Here is a 16,573-nt window from a genome sequence, read left to right as displayed (position 1 = left end):
TCATCTCACCACCCATCACACTCATCACTCCCATCACACTCATCTTACTCATCACTCCCATCACACTCATCACACTCATCACTCCCATCACACTCATCTTACTCATCACTCCCATCACACTCATCACTCCCATCACACTCATCACACTCATCACACTCATCACTCCCATCACTCCCATCACTCCCATCACACTCATCACTCCCATCACACTCATCACTCCCATCACACTCATCTTACTCATCACTCCCATCACACTCATCTTACTCATCACTCCCATCACACTCATCACTCCCATCACACTCATCTTACTCATCACTCCCATCACACTCATCATTCCCATCACACTCATCTTACTCATCACACTCATCTTACTCATCACTCCCATCACACTCATCACTCCCATCACACTCATCTTACTCATCACACTCATCTTACTCATCACTCCCATCACACTCATCTTACTCATCACTCCCATCACACTCATCACTCCCATCACACTCATCTTACTCATCACTCCCATCACACTCATCTTACTCATCACTCCCATCACACTCATCTTACTCATCACACTCATCTTACTCATCACTCCCATCACACTCATCTTACTCCATCACACTCCATCTCATCACTCATCACTCCCATCACACTCATCTTACTCATCACTCATCACACTCATCTACTCATCACTCCCATCACACTCATCTTACTCATCACTCCATCACACTCATCACTCCATCACACTCATCTTACTCATCACTCCCATCACTCCCATCACACTCATCACTCCCATCACACTCATCTTACTCATCACACTCATCTTACTCATCACTCCCATCACACTCATCTTACTCATCACTCCCATCACACTCATCTTACTCATCACTCCATCACACTCATCACTCCCATCACACTCATCACACTCATCACTCCCATCACACTCATCTTACTCATCACTCCCATCACACTCATCTTACTCATCACTCCCATCACACTCATCTTACTCATCACTCCCATCACACTCATCACTCCCATGACACTCATCTTACTCATCACTCCCATCACACTCATCTTACTCATCACTCCATCACACTCATCACTCCCATCACACTCATCTTACTCATCACTCCCATCACACTCATCTTACTCATCACTCCCATCACACTCATCACTCCCATGACACTCATCTTACTCATCACTCCCATCACACTCATCACTCCCATCACACTCATCACTCCCATGACACTCATCTTACTCATCACTCCCATCACACTCATCACTCCATTACACTCATCACTCCCATCACACTCATCACTCCCATCACACTCATCACTCCCATCACACTCATCTTACTCATCACTCCCATCACACTCATCACTCCCATCACACTCATCACTCCCATCACACTCATCACTCCCATCACTCCCATCACACTCATCTTACTCATCACTCCCATCACACTCATCACTCCCATCACACTCATCACACTCATCACTCCCATCACACTCATCTTACTCATCACTCCCATCACACTCATCACTCCCATCACACTCATCACTCCCATCACACTCATCACTCCCATCACACTCATCTTACTCATCACACTCATCTTACTCATCACTCCCATCACACTCATCTTACTCATCACTCCCATCACACTCATCACTCCCATCACACTCATCTTACTCATCACTCCCATCACACTCATCTTACTCATCACACTCATCTTACTCATCACTCCCATCACACTCATCTTACTCATCACTCCATCACACTCATCACTCCCATCACACTCATCACCCTATTACACTCAACACTCCCATCACACTCATCTTACTCATCACTCCCATCACACTCATCATTCCCATCACACTCATCTTACTCATCACACTCATCTTACTCATCACTCCCATCACACTCATCACTCCCATCACACTCATCACTCCCATCACACTCATCACTCCCATCACACTCATCTTACTCATCACTCCCATCACACTCATCTTACTCATCACTCCCATCACACTCATCACTCCCATCACACTCATCATTCCCATCTCACTCATCTTACTCATCACTCCATCACACTCATCACTCCCATCACACTCATCTTACTCATCACTCCCATCACACTCATCTTACTCATCACTCCCATCACACTCATCACTCCCATCACACTCATCACTCCCATGACACTCATCTTACTCATCACTCCCATCACACTCATCACTCCCATCACACTCATCACTCCCATGACACTCATCTTACTCATCACTCCCATCACACTCATCACTCCATTACACTCATCACTCCCATCACACTCATCACTCCCATCACACTCATCACTCCATTACACTCATCACTCCCATCACACTCATCATTCCATCACTGCTGCACTCGTACATTCCTGAACAGATTCAAGGATTCTTTGGATGGGAACAAATGAAAAGGACAAATAAAATAGCCTTCAGAGGTCCTGAATGGAATAAAGCAAATATGCTTTCTACCTGTCTACACCCCTCCCCTCTCTCTCTCTCTCTCTCTCTCTCTCCTCTGGTCCAGTTCCAAAGTTCTAGAGGTGTTAGATGAGGAAAAACAGCAAGGCCAGCTGAAAGGCTTTCTCTCCTGACCCCGGCTCACCTCCAGTTACAGCAGAGTGACGCAGGGTAACCATGGTAATACTCGGCATCTGGGGCTAGGAGAGTTTAATCAGAAGCTGTGTGGCTGAAAATGTTCAGAGGAAAAGCTGCTAATGAGGGCGTCGATACAGAGAGGGATGGAGCGAGGCCATGAGGATCGATTTCAGCCTCTAGACCGCCACTGAAGTGTGGAACAAACAAACAGGCATTATTCCTGCTCTTTACTGTCACACAACACAGCAGCTCTTCATTACCACTCTGCTTCCTGTATCAGTTTCATGCTCATCGTAGGAGCAGGGAGACGGGGTAGAGATAAAGCCACGCTAAAAACTGACCGTCGTGACTTAATAAACACTATTAGGGGCTAGAATAAACTCAAAAAGGAAGTCGCTTCTCTTTCTGCTACAATGTACCACTCATTATACACGTGTACCAATATATACAACACCTTCACTTAGCTGAACATGGCTTTCACTCACAGCCTGTAATCTGATTGGCTGCTTGTACTTCAGGAAACGTTTATCCGCTGTGCCACAATGAGCTCTTCAGAGCAAGATATGATCACACACAAAAGCATGTGAGTGAAATTCCTGATACTCAGCAGTGCTCGGAACACTGGGAAAATGCAGGCGAGAGGTGCTTGAGAGGTGTGGATGTGGAGAGCGTGGAGAGCATGTTGCTGTATGAAGAATGGAGAAATGTTAATGCTGGCTAATACACTTCAACCCCCGGGAGCTCAGGGTCCAGGCTTACACTCCTCTCACTCTCATTACGCCACACCATTCCTATTAGTTTCAGTGTAGGGGCTGAATAATTCATAGCAGTTACTGAGTAATATGCTTTTAAAGAGTAAAAATGAATGCTAATGCAGGGGTTAAGTGATGCAGGTTAGACAGAAATGGCATCGTTTATATCATAAAGGGCATAACCTCATGAAAGATAAAATTATGTATCTAAAATGACCAAACACTAAGCATTTACAGAACCTCACATCCCCACTGAATTGTTCACACATTTATCTCTGTTCCAAAAAATAAGACTGGATTTATCCCTAATCACAGGGAAAAAGAAGAAAAAGAAAAAGCACACCATTAATCAGGTGATATGGGTTATTTGACTCACGAATCGACTCACCTACATGAAAATGAACTCTTATGAAAAAGTGACTCAACTTGAATAGTAAGTGAACTCTAGAGAAAAAGTGATTCGGCTCTGAATCAACTCACCTGCAGGAAGTAAACTCTCAAGAGAAAGTGATGTGACTCTGAATCAACTCAACTGCAGTAAGTGAACTCTAGTGAAAAAGTGATTTGACTCTGAATTGACTCACCTGCAGAAAGTGAACTCTAATGAAAAAGTGATTCGACTCTGAATCAGCTCAAAAGCAAGAAGTGAACTCTACTCAACTCGTACAGGAGCTAAACTGTTTGGCTCACCTGCAGGAAGTGAATCAAACCTGTGTTTCAGGCTGCAAACTGAGCCAAACCACAGAGCTGGAGATTTAGACGGACAATGTATTTATATAATTATCTAATCATTCTTTTAGCGCTGATTCATTGTTCTTTGTGCTCAGTGAGCTGTGTGACACCTAAACACCTGACAAAGTCCTTTCTGTCTTTGTTGAGGTGGGATCAGTGTAAACCCCAAAAATGAGCCAAACAGAGCAATATATCAGCTTCACTTGGATGTACAGGTGTGAAAGTGCCCTGAAATCTGACCATAAGGACACTTACAAAACAACTCCTATGGGTAATTATGAGAAACTTAATCACACGCTAACTTAGCCATGTCTCGTGGCATAAATGATGGTTAGCAAGGCTGTAATTATCCGCTGGGTTCGAGCTCAGATGTGTGAATAGCACTAAACTGTGTGGTACTCTGATCTGGTAGAAGTGCATCTGATCTACTGCTTTCCTAATCTGTTGTAACAGGAAATTAGCAGAGAAATAAAACTCTTGTCCGAAGTTCTTGACCGGCTCTCGTTGAATAACTTGAAGCACCTGCCTGTTTTAGAGCTTTTCATTTAATTCACTTATCTGCTTTTCTCTTAAAAGCCCTTGTTAATGAAAAGCCTTTGTTCTGCTAGTGCTTCTGCAAACAGCTCTGAGTGGCTATTTAATGGACGGCTGCGGCTAAATGGCGCTTAAACATGTCTCTTCCTTTGTCCCTACGGACCTTCTGAAAACAAATTAGTATCAGACTGGACGGAGGGGAAAAAGCCACTGTGCACAAACTCAGAGAGTGCATCACTAACACACTGGAGTTATTGAGATGATTAAGGGAAGGAGTCGACATCCTGACCTCGGATTAAAACAGCCTGTCGATGCAGTCTTAATTAAAAGCCTTTTAGAGTCCGGGACTAAACTTATGCTCTGTCTCGGATGCTGGAAACGTGCTTAGTTATTGTACTCAGTGAAAGGTCAGCCATTATACATATATAAAAAACCCTGAAAGCTACAAGGCATTTTACTGTGTTCTAATAAGTTGAGCATAAAGTCAGCTGTGAGTACCGCAGGCATCCGGACGTGTTCTTGAAGATGGTGGTCCACTGGGCGTCCCTGGGCTTGGAGTCCTCGTTGGGCTCAGCCTCCCAGCCCGAGTGAGGGATGATCACCTCGTTGGTCATGGTCTGCAGCGCGTGGTTTATGATCACCATCTTCAACGGCTCGTACGAGGACAAATTCCACAACGTTCCTGTCGGAAACATGACGAGAAGGAAGAACATGCGTTTGACAGAAGAACAGCAAAATCAAACAAGAGCAACAGACGCGATGAAGCACTATGAAATCAAGATCTCGTGGTAAAGTTTTTGACGCTCTCTGATCTCTCTCGAGGTGATTACTGCACAAAGAGGAAGAGAGAAGAAAGAGCAAGATGGCGCTCAGGTGTGGCATCTCTCCTGGATCTGTATGTCATTCAACAGCAGATCAGAGCCGGAGCTCGTTCAGGAGAGAGATACAAAAACAACAGACGTGTCTCCATACAAAGTACAAATGTGACAAGATGTAAAGCTCAGGCTGCGCTTTCAGGACAACAAAACGTTCAGTGCAAACTGTAGTTTCTGTTTTAATCTCAAAACCTGAGAAGAACACCGTGAGGCCCAGGGAATTCTGGGAGTGCAGTTCTGGTTGTAACACCATCATATCCTTTCCATTCTGTAAACATTTCTCCCCCACCCTGATCCAGCTGGACCCACACAGCTCCAGATCTAAAAATACTACACCTCCCAGAATCCCCTTGGTGGTTCTCGTCCCTTTCATTTGGAAATAAAAGCTATAAAAGCTTCCCTCGATGACCTCATGTGGATGCCCACATCAGTAAACACCGTCCCACCCTCCACTGGCACACACCTGATGTAAAATGCATCCATTTGGAGCCAGGAAATAAGGCAGAGGAGTCAAATAGTTTTGGTCTAAAAGTGTTTTGGTCATGAAGACCAGACTTGTGTTTGAAATGTCTCATTACTGTACACTCCCTTCTACTCAGCTCATCCCCCTGAGGGACCTGGACACAACCTGACCATGTCCGACGCAGGTTTATAGCAAAAAGCTGAGCCATTAAAGGTCATTTCATTTCCTGTGATATAAGAGAAAGCAGGAAGCGCAGCATTGCATGTGACACGCTGATTTTTTTTGAAACCCCAGTGATGGTTTGGTTATTGTGTGTGGTAATAAGCTGATCTAGTCGGTGCCTCCTACAAGGAAAGCTATTGAATGTGGCTTGCGGCATGTGAGCATGCGAGCGTTCCGATGCTGCAGGGATGAAAAATGTCTGACAAAGCCCATGTTTTCCAAAATACACTCAATGGGAGACGAGCAAAGCCACAAAAACAGTCAATTAAAGTCTGTATAGAAAAATAAGACGGATGAGGAGAAAACCGCATTCTTAGTCAATATAGAGGGGGAAAAAAAGACCAAACCCCAAATGTTCAGAAAGACAGAGCCACTCCCTGTAGAGCAAAACACTGACTCTGACTCGACACATGCTTATGCTTCATCTGACTCTATATGCCTCTAACTCTACAAGTCTATTTATCCCCATCTACACACAACTGACTCAACATGTTCCTATTTATCCTTATCTACACAAACCACTGACGATATACATCTCTGACACCACAAGACTATGCGTCCCTGACTACAAATTCTACAAGCCTCTACCCTTGAAACCACACCCCACCCCTGACTCTACCTGTCCCTGAATCTACATGCCCCTGAATCTAAAGACTCGATCTAAATGTCTCTAATTATCTTGACAGATGTCCCCTCTGAGCCTCTGGCACTATAAGACAATAAGTGTCTCAGGCTCTATGTCCTCGAGTCAACATGTCTGTGAGTCTATGCTCCCTGACTAAATGACATTCCAAGTGAGTCTGACTCTAAAAGCCTCCATGTTTCCCTGACTCTACATGTCTCTGAGTGTAGACACTAGGAATCTCTGATCCTTCCCCTACCTCAGAGTCCTGCAGGATTTGAGAGGTGAGAGGAATGTCCTTTTCTGACCCGCGATTAAACACATGCTGCTCTCTGATGTCACCTATTTTTCTGTAACTCCCCCTCAGCTGGATTCCTCATGAAATCAAATCCAGAAGGAGGATGAAATTGTGAGCTGTGCCCTGAGGAAGCCCTGTGTGTGTGTGTATGTTTGCTGCTTTATTGGGTTTGCAGTTTCCTGCTCAGCACCGCAGCCTCACAGCTAATTCAATTTTGCAAGGAGCAAAAGACATGCTGCCCTGACGGGACAATCATTAGAGATGCTGTTACGGCCGAGTCTGAGTGGAGGTGACGGAGCGGGCGGATGTCAGGAGGGTAAAAGGCAGGAAAGAGAGGAATTCTGCTTAAATGCCACAATGCATTATGCTATAAACCCACTTGACCAAATTTCAGTTGATATTCAAAGTAGAAGATACAGCCTGCAGAGACAAGGATGTCCTACAACACATATGGATGTGAATTTGGTTCTCTACTTCCTCTCAAGCTAAACTATTCTCTGTGGAAAGGGTTCCATCCACAAACACTAGAGAAGGTCGTGCTTCATGCCGAGAGCATTACTGAGTTTACTGACTTTTGCCAAGACATCTAACGACACTTCAGCAGCTTTTAATGTGGTCGTTTCTGAACAAGGGCTGCTGGAAAGAAAAGAAAAGGATGAGTGTAGAAAGCTAGCCACTACAGAGTACACAGTCCCTCAGAGGCAACAGTGGGATGCTGAGCTTTTTCACCAAATGCAATGAAATCCTCTGTGATGGACTGGTTCTATTTTTGAGACCCTGCAATTATTTTTAATTGTGCTGCATAGTGCCCAGTTCCTTGCACTGATCCCACATTATGGAGTGGTTGTGTTTTCATAGGGGCCTCGCCAGCTAAAACCACATGGGCGTTTGGGGCCGGGGCCGGGGCCCTCCCACTTGTTGCTATTTTTTAGCCTTGACTGAAAGGCCCACTGCGCTGTAAAAGCAATCATCGCAGCTGGGGTATGGTCGCCCTTCACTGCCTTACAGACCTCCACATGGCACAGGAACCCCACGCTCATTAATATCAGCAGCAAAAAACTCTCTTAGTCAAGCATCCATTCCAACAAAAGCCATCATAGGTTCTTCTTCCCATTTTTATGAAGTAACCCCACTCACTAGATTTTGTAGTCAAACTACTCAGTGCTATATTGTCTCTAACAAGTCCAGTGATTTATTATCCTCCTCTGGACTGTGGGACATTCACACTGCTATGGTCATGAAAACACAGGCTTGGTCAGAGCTGATGGCTACTTATTCACATTCTGTCCCTCTGAAACACAAGTCATGTAAATGTAAATGGGTGATGGTAAGAGGAAGTTAAAAGACTTCAGCCCACCCATGCTAACGTTATCCCTGTAGTTCTGGGGTTTAATCGCAGCTGCTATAAGCCTCTCTGCTGGATTTTCAGTACTCCTGCAAACGTATGCCAGGTGAAACCAGTAAGTGGATTAAAGCATTAGCTGTAGGGGGACAAAACCCCATTGTACTCTCCCAGGGCCATTTAGCAAATCACCTGGAGATTTAACACAGCTAGTCAGCCCTGAACAGCTGATCCAGGATCAGAGCATCAGTCTGAGAAATCTGGCCTTGCACAAGTCTGCTCTCATATTTGACTGGAGGTTATGTTGTGTGAACTTTAACTGGACAACATGTTCAATAAAACCAACCCCCTACAAATGAACAATTTCTGGTATGCCAGAATCTGGAGAGCAGAGCTTATTAAACCTGATCCAGAACCAGTACACCAGTCCCCAACTAGCTGCTAGTCTGCCAGGCTTTGGGCTGTGTGCTTCTGAAAGACTAATAACAGAATCAGTACATTACAGTTAAAGTACCAAATTACCCTCTTTCAGGAAACCAAACTCAGAATAGCAGTAATCAGTAAAACTGATCCAGAAATAGCAGTAATCAGTAAAACTGATCCGGTACAGCAGATCAAAATATCATCTGGTATGACAGACTATGGACAGAGTGCTGAAGTAAGACTGAGCTAGAGTCAGTACTTTCGGAGCACCATTACCAGATTCAGGACTTAACAGATCTTCTGGCAACCAAAATAAAGAGAATTTAAAATTAGGACCATCATGGACATGTTCCAGGTCACCAGACTCAGGACAGCAGTGCACATTAACCCTGATCCAGAACCAGGACAACCGCCCCGGAATATCCTCTGGCAGACCAGGCTCAAGACCACAGGATAAAAAATATCCGTCTCCTGCCATGCCAGAAGCTTAGAGCTGGCATTAGTAGGTCTCAGACTGCACCAGCATGCAGCAGTTAGAAGAATTAAACGTGGATGCTAGTGAGCCCCTCTGGGACTGTAGATTTGTTGTGTCTTAGAAAGAGTGGAAATAGCAGTGGGACAGCTTCTCACTTATTGTTCCATAAATACCAGTGGATAAAGAAAAGCGATGGTGGCTTGTGCACTGAAACAGAACTGAATATGTTTTGCAGAATAAGGGCAAATAAAGCTATTAGTGGGCTGAAGCTCAAATCCACTCTTGTTAGTAGAACAATCGTGCTGTCAGAGAAAACTCTCCTACTCCTATTAGGTGCTCCTTGACTACTAATTTCTTCAAGTTGGACATTGGAAGTTATTTTCAGGCTGTTTTATTTGTGCAGCAAAGAAGGCATGAGACTGCACTGCAACTAACATCATAGACAGGTCACAGAAACCACTTCCTGCTTCAGGGGTGTTTTAGGTGACACTGTGAGCGACACATGGAATTAAATCTGGATGATAAATGAGAAAGATATTAAACGCCTGTGTACACTAGTGTCATACACTAACGTCAGCATCCCTGGAGCGGCGACTAGTAAATGTATTTCGTAAACGCTGATGAAAATAATAAACTAGAAGTCTGGTATAGACAGCGTACCTGTGACGAGCTCGCGGACCTCAGGGTCACCGCTCTTCCTGAGCAGGCGAACGAGAGCAGGGATGCCGTCGCAGCTCCTGATGGCCACCTTGTTTTCATTGTCCTTGCCGAAGGAGAGGTTGCGTAGAGCTCCGCATGCCTTGCGCTGCACTTCACCCTTGGGGTGCTCCAGCAAGGCCACAAGAGCCGGGATGCCGTTGAGCTGTCGCACGGCCTTCTTCACCGCGTCGTTCTCGTAGCACAGGTGCTGCAGGTAAGCGGCCGCATTGGCTTTGACTGGATCCAGAGGGTGACCCAGCATAGCGATGACCTCGGGGAGGTCCGGGTCACGCCAGCAGCGCGGGTCCTGACGCAACAAACTGGCGTCAATGCCACCGTCCAGGCTGGCTGTGCTGCCCCGCTCGGGCTGTGCAAGTGGAGCGGGGTACATCCCGGGAGCATAGCGGTGCCGCTCATCAATTAGCTCTGACTCAATGGGGTCATCATAGCCTCTGTTTAGGGTCAAAGAGAGAGAGATGAGGATGAGGTTCATTTTTAACTTGAACAATGCAATCCACTGATAACATGTTAATGAGAGATATGAAGAATAAAAACATTTCATGTGCCAGAAAAACTACTAAGGCTTGGCACATGAACAGTAACGGAAAAACTTCAGAGCAGTGTGTTAAACCGAGTCCAGTGATTAAATCTCTTTTACTTCTCAAAAAGACTTAACTGTCACTGACAGCGTAGAAATGAGGCTGTGGTCACTGACTGATCATCTCCTTGTCAAACACAGAGACATGGACAGACAAAGAGTGAAGAGAACAGAATTCTTAGGAGCTCCATGGAAAAAGCAGAAATACATCTTTTCAGAGACGGACAGGCTGTGTAAGGAGCCGAACAGATAGATGTGGGGAAGAGGATAGGTTTAAGTGGAACAGTCAGAGAGAGATGGAGAGTGATGGAAACGTCAAAACACGGAGATAGAGAGAAAACAGGTGAGTCAGGTGAGCGGCGAGCGTGGACGACTATAAACCACGCTGTCAGGGAAGCGGCCAGAGGAGCTGAGGAACAGCTGCCACTACCTTATTAATGCACCGTGTCTGAGACGAGCAGGGCTTTTATTAATGAACACGAAACACAGAGAGAGAGAGATAGAGAGAGAGAGGAAGACAGCAATGGAAGGTGACAGTGTTGCATGATGCCTGAGGACAGCACGGTTACACTGCAACATCTCTTTATCAGTTCCTGATTAATGGAGCAGGAATGCAGAAAATAAAACGGGCTGAAGATCCGTCTCGCTGTCCCGAGCGAGAGAGCGGTACAGTCGAACCCACAGGCGATCGCATTACACAGCTAAACTGTTCTTTATGAGCGCCTAATGATTTGAATCCTGTAAATATCGTTCTGGATCACTTGGGATGCTTCTACATCAGCCCGTGTCAGTGCGAGACGTTTTCATTTATTCAGACACTTTAATCCAAAAGGGAATTCCACCGAAGGCAGAATCCAATCCGGGACTAGAGCTGAGCGGTTTGAGGGTTAACCGTCTCGCTCGGTGGCTTAACACTGACCTTGAGTAATCCCAAGACTTAAACTCACAACCTTCACCGCTCTAATGGAAACCATCGAGTGGAATTTCAGCCCCATTTCATCAACATTTTAACTGAGATTTTCTCTCATGACTTTTGAAAGCACTAAATCTCGTCTAGAGCTCCTCAGACCGGGCCTATTACTTCTCCAATTTCATTCCTACGTGCTGTTTGACGCACACAAATGGAAGAAAAAACTTCTAACATAAACTATGCATGGTCTCAAAACACTGGAGCTCTTATTACACGTATACAGAGACATTAGGAGGAAAAATTTGGAAGCAGGCGGCGGAGACGGCTGGAGCTTCTTGTGACTGGATGCGAGCTAGTTTGTTTTGCTAATCAGAAAATGAAGCTAGTTCGAAGCTTTGACATATAGCTAATACTGTTTAAGAAACTCTGCACAGGCCACGCCCACAGAAGACGACGGCAACAGTCAGATTTTTTCAACAGACATGTTTTTTCTTAACCATTGATGAAACATGGGCCTGGATATAACCTGAGACTTTGTAGATGTTTTTTTTCCGTCTGCAGACGTGCTGTGAGTCTTTATTAAAGTCATTAAGTCACAAACAAATAAATCACAGAATGAAAGAAGAGGTGGACTTATTAAAAGCCTGTACGCCAGTCCATGCTGAGAGCTGAAGCAGGAGAGATTGGGGATGTAATTAAAGCAGCGCAGCGCTGTGAGACTACAGTACGCTGGAGTAAGAGCATTTTCTCTTACTGTCCAACACTCCAGTGTCCAGTCCCACTTCCGAGCCAGTGTTTTGTGTGTTAAGTTTGAATTCACTCTAGTGTTATAATCGCAGCTCTTCTTCAAAGGGCATCTCTGCGCTTTAATAAAGCAAGCATTCATTAGCACCAGAGCTGCTCTGGGTTCAGGAGCGGCCGGATTAGATGGGATTTCTCTGCTTGTGTTTCATTCGCACGCTGAAGAATCTGTTTAAACAGAGTACACTGATCAGACGACGTGTGTAATCCAGGACACGACTGATTTCTGACAAAGAGCTGCTCAGATTCACCTGGCAATCGAGCACAAGCAGGAAGTCTACACCAACGCTGTGTGTGTGTGTGTGTGTGTGTGTGAGTGTAGTCGGCTGAGAAGGTTGATTGTGGGTAATGTTACATAGTGCATAATAACAGAAAGAGCTTTGGTAAATGATGTCACTGTCATAACCACTATACATGCTACACACACACAGTGATACACAGCGACACACAGTAAAAAGGCTGCGACTTGGACTGAATGATGAGAACGTCAGGATTTGCCTGTAATCCGTTGCCATGTGCATTCCCGGGACGTGAACGAGACTGACACTAGGACCCAGGTGCTGATGCGCTCCTACCTCGAACTATAATTGATAATTTTGTTAATAATCTGGCCTGCAAGAAAGCACTCCTTATAAGGTAAAAGGCAGCACGGAGGGCAGTGAGAGGAATGAGGCGCTCTAGGACTCTTTCCATCTCGTACACAGAGTGTTTCACACACAGATGGGATCTCCCCGAAGAGAAAAACACAATGGCTCCTATGCTCCGAGCGGAAAGACTCCTTGAGGCTCAGAGCAGGAATAATATTAGCGCTGGGCTTGTGCTGCTGCTGCGGTTACAGATGGAGAGAATCTCTGCATGGTTTCCAGCATCATCACCATACGCTGGTACAGAAATGACCATGTTTACATTCCCTCTGCACAGAATACACAAACTCTCTACTTTCTTATCAGCAGATATACAGTCGAATAATGATCTCCTCTCTAACAGACAGAGCAGCTACTCATCACGTGATTCAACAAACTACAGAGAGAGAGAGAGCGAGAGAGAGAGAGAAGACATAGTATGAGTGAAAGAGCAAGTTGATGGAGAGAGACAGAGAGAACAAGAAGAAAAAAAGGAGACAGAGAGAGAGAGAGAGAGAGAGAGAGAGAGGACATAGTATACTTGAAACAACAAGTTGATGGAGAGAGACAGACATCAAAAAAAAGAAAATGAAGAAAGGGAGAGGGAGAGAGAGGAAGAGAAAAAGGGAGAGACAGAGAGATAAAAAGACAGAAAGTATGAGTGAAGAGCAAGTTGATAGTGAGAGACACAGAGACCAAGAAGAAGAAAGAGAGAGCGAGAGAGAGAGAGAGAGAGAGAGAGAAGAAGACAGAGTATGAGTGAAAGAGTAAGTTGATAGTGAGAGACAGAGAGACCAAGAAGAAGAAAGAGACAGAGAGAGAGAGAGACAGAGAGAGAGAAGAAGAAGAAGACAGAGTATGAGTGAAAGAGCAAGTTGATGGAGAGAGAGAGAAAGAGAGAGAGAGAGAGAGAGAGAGAGAGAGAGAGAGAGAGAGAGAGAGAGAGAGAGAAGAAGACAGAGTATGAGTGAAAGAGTAAGTTGATAGCGAGAGACAGGGAGACCAAGAAGAAGAAAGAGAAAGAGAGAGAGAGAGACAGAGAGAGAGAGAGAGAAGAAGAAGAAGACAGAGTATGAGTGAAAGAGCAAGTTGATGGAGAGAGAGAGCGCGCGAGAGAGAGAGAGAGCGCGAGAGAGAGAGAGAGAGAGAGAGGAGGAGAAGAAGACAGAGTATGAGTGAAAGAGTAAGTTGATAGTGAGAGACAGAGAGACCAAGAAGAAAGAGAAAGAGAGAGAGAAAGAGACAGAGAGAGAGAGAGAGAGAAGAAGAAGACAGAGTATGAGTGAAAGAGCAAGTTGATGGAGAGAGAGAGCGCGCGAGAGAGAGAGAGAGCGCGGGAGAGAGAGAGAGAGGAGGAGAAGAAGACAGAGTATGAGTGAAAGAGTAAGTTGATGGAGAGAGAGAGAGAGAGAGAGAGAGAGGAGGAGAAGAAGACAGAGTATGAGTGAAAGAGTAAGTTGATAGTGAGAGACAGAGAGACCAAGAAGAAAGAGAAAGAGAGAGAGAGAGAGACAGAGAGAGAGAAGAAGAAGAAGACAGAGTATGAGTGAAAGAGCAAGTTGATGGAGAGAGAGAGAGAGAGAGAGAGAGAGGAGGAGAAGAAGACAGAGTATGAGTGAAAGAGCATGTTGATGGAGAGAGAGGGAGAGAGAGACAGAATTGAATTTAATGAAAGAGAAAAAAACAGATAGAGAGAAATAGAGAGAGAGACAGAATGATGTATGATGATGATGATGATGATGATGAAGGTGTGAGATGCAGATGTGATTGTGACGCTCAGCACCAGGTTCTATAAGAATGTAATGGAATCAGCTAAACGTCAGTCTGCTCCAACACCGCTGCAGCGTCTGCGTTCCACTCGCTCGGTTCCGTCTGCCTTTTGTTTTCAGAGTGCAGGAATGAGACGGCGGATAATGAGGCGGCCGTGACGAAGCGAGACAAAGATCCGCAAGAAAAACATCTGCGCTGACGGGAGAGCTTCAAGAAGAGCCGTGTGAGCGCTGGTCAACAAACTTCCTTCAACATCGTTCACCACCACCTTCTGTCCTTCAGCGCTCATCCTTCACTCCTGACCACTGCTGTTAGCAGGGAAGATGAAGTCACGCTGTGTTCCAGTGGAGAGTGTGTGTGAATGAAAAGCTCATTTCATTCTGTTATTCTTCTCTGTCGCTCTGTTCCCTCTGTCTGTCTTCTCTCTCTTCTCTCTGTCTGTCTTCTCTTTCTCTTTTCTCTCTCTCTCTGTCTTCCCTCTCTCTCTCCATCTCTCTCTCTGTCTTCCCTCTCTCTTCTCTCTCTCTCTCCATCTCTCTCTCTGTCTTCCCTCACTTCTCTCCCTCTCTCTCTCTGTCTGTCTTCTCTCTCTACACTGGTGTGTAAAATCTGCCTTTATATTTTCATCATTTATCATTTTCCTCCTCCCTGGGTGGGTGGGGCATACTGTCTCTTTCTCTCCTGTCAATCACAGACAGACTAGCCAATGGTGTGTGTCCATGTATGAGGAAGAGGGCAGACAGCTGCTCATCCCTGTGTGTTCAGTAACATGAGGATAACATAGAGGTGATGGAATAGAGGTCATGTGACCTAGGGAAACGTATTTACATTCACAAAGCAATCTGGATGCTGATTGGCTGACATCGAGAACCTTGTGTGTGTTAGCAGGACTGCATGTGCAGCAGCGATGCCTGCTAATTTTGAACAAAGTGTAATGAAGCGAAAGAGTTTGAAGTGAAAGGTGAGAGAGAGAGAGAGAGAGAGCTGCGCGGGATAAACGCTGCTCATGTAGCGTCAGTAATGGATTAAACACACTCCACCTGCCGCTCGCTGACTCCACTGCATCTGGGATGAGTCCCGTGGTAAATGTCTCAATTTTCTCCTGAGTGTAATTGACGGGTTTCGTAGCCGACCGAGCGATAAGCCGTAATTATAACGTCCCGATCTCCTCATGAATTCATTATTAATGCTCTCAGGGTGTTATTACAGGCAGACGATGGAGACGAGAAAAAAAAAGTCATCAGAAAAATTCAGGACTTGGTGTCTTTATAACAGATTACTACTGAGAAAATAGTCAGGAGTCTGTCATAGCTAGCCTCTGTGTGTGTGTGTGTGTGTCTGTGTGTGTCAGTCAGTCAGGACTGAAATCCTGCTTGACAGAAATTGCTTTCTTTATACACTTCAGTCCATTGTCCACACACACACACACACACACACACACAGAGATACACAGACACACACACACAGACACACACACACCTCTACTTCATGTCAAATGTCAGTTTTTATTTGTTCTGGCTTTTTTTTTTTTTTTGAAATGTGTTTGTGTCAGAGTAAAAAACTAGCAGCTAGCTGTGTGTGTGTGTGTGTGTGCGTACACTTGTTAGTCTTGTTAGGAATAATAAAATTGTTGTCATTGCTGGCGCTTTCTCTGTAATGAGCCGGACATCAGTTTTTTCACCAGAGGAAGCTGAGAGACGTGAGGAGGCTCACTGGCTCCGCCCATTTCAGCCCGAACGCATCAAAGCGACGTGTCGGGAGAAGAGCAAACCTAGCGACAGAAGAACATGCTCGCTAGCTATCA

General features: G+C 45.2%; 1 protein-coding gene across 7 annotated transcripts in view; it reads right to left on the bottom strand.

Annotated features, from left to right (window-relative positions):
• Window positions 1-16,573, bottom strand: part of arvcfb (ARVCF delta catenin family member b) — a 145,555-nt gene that overhangs the window by 36,921 nt on the left and 92,061 nt on the right. For all 7 annotated transcript variants that reach the window (XM_058375052.1, XM_058375047.1, XM_058375050.1 and 4 more), the window contains 2 exons: window positions 10,029-10,519; window positions 5,147-5,330 (listed from right to left, as the gene is read on the bottom strand). In XM_058375052.1, the coding sequence (XP_058231035.1) occupies window positions 5,147-5,330; window positions 10,029-10,519 (675 nt within the window). The remainder of the gene's footprint in view (window positions 1-5,146; window positions 5,331-10,028; window positions 10,520-16,573) is intronic.

Source organism: Hemibagrus wyckioides, linkage group LG22 (assembly GCF_019097595.1).
Source record: "Hemibagrus wyckioides isolate EC202008001 linkage group LG22, SWU_Hwy_1.0, whole genome shotgun sequence".
NCBI lineage: Eukaryota > Metazoa > Chordata > Actinopteri > Siluriformes > Bagridae > Hemibagrus > Hemibagrus wyckioides.
Note: the sequence above shows the minus strand (reverse complement) of the source record. Positions and strands in the feature narration are given on the sequence as shown.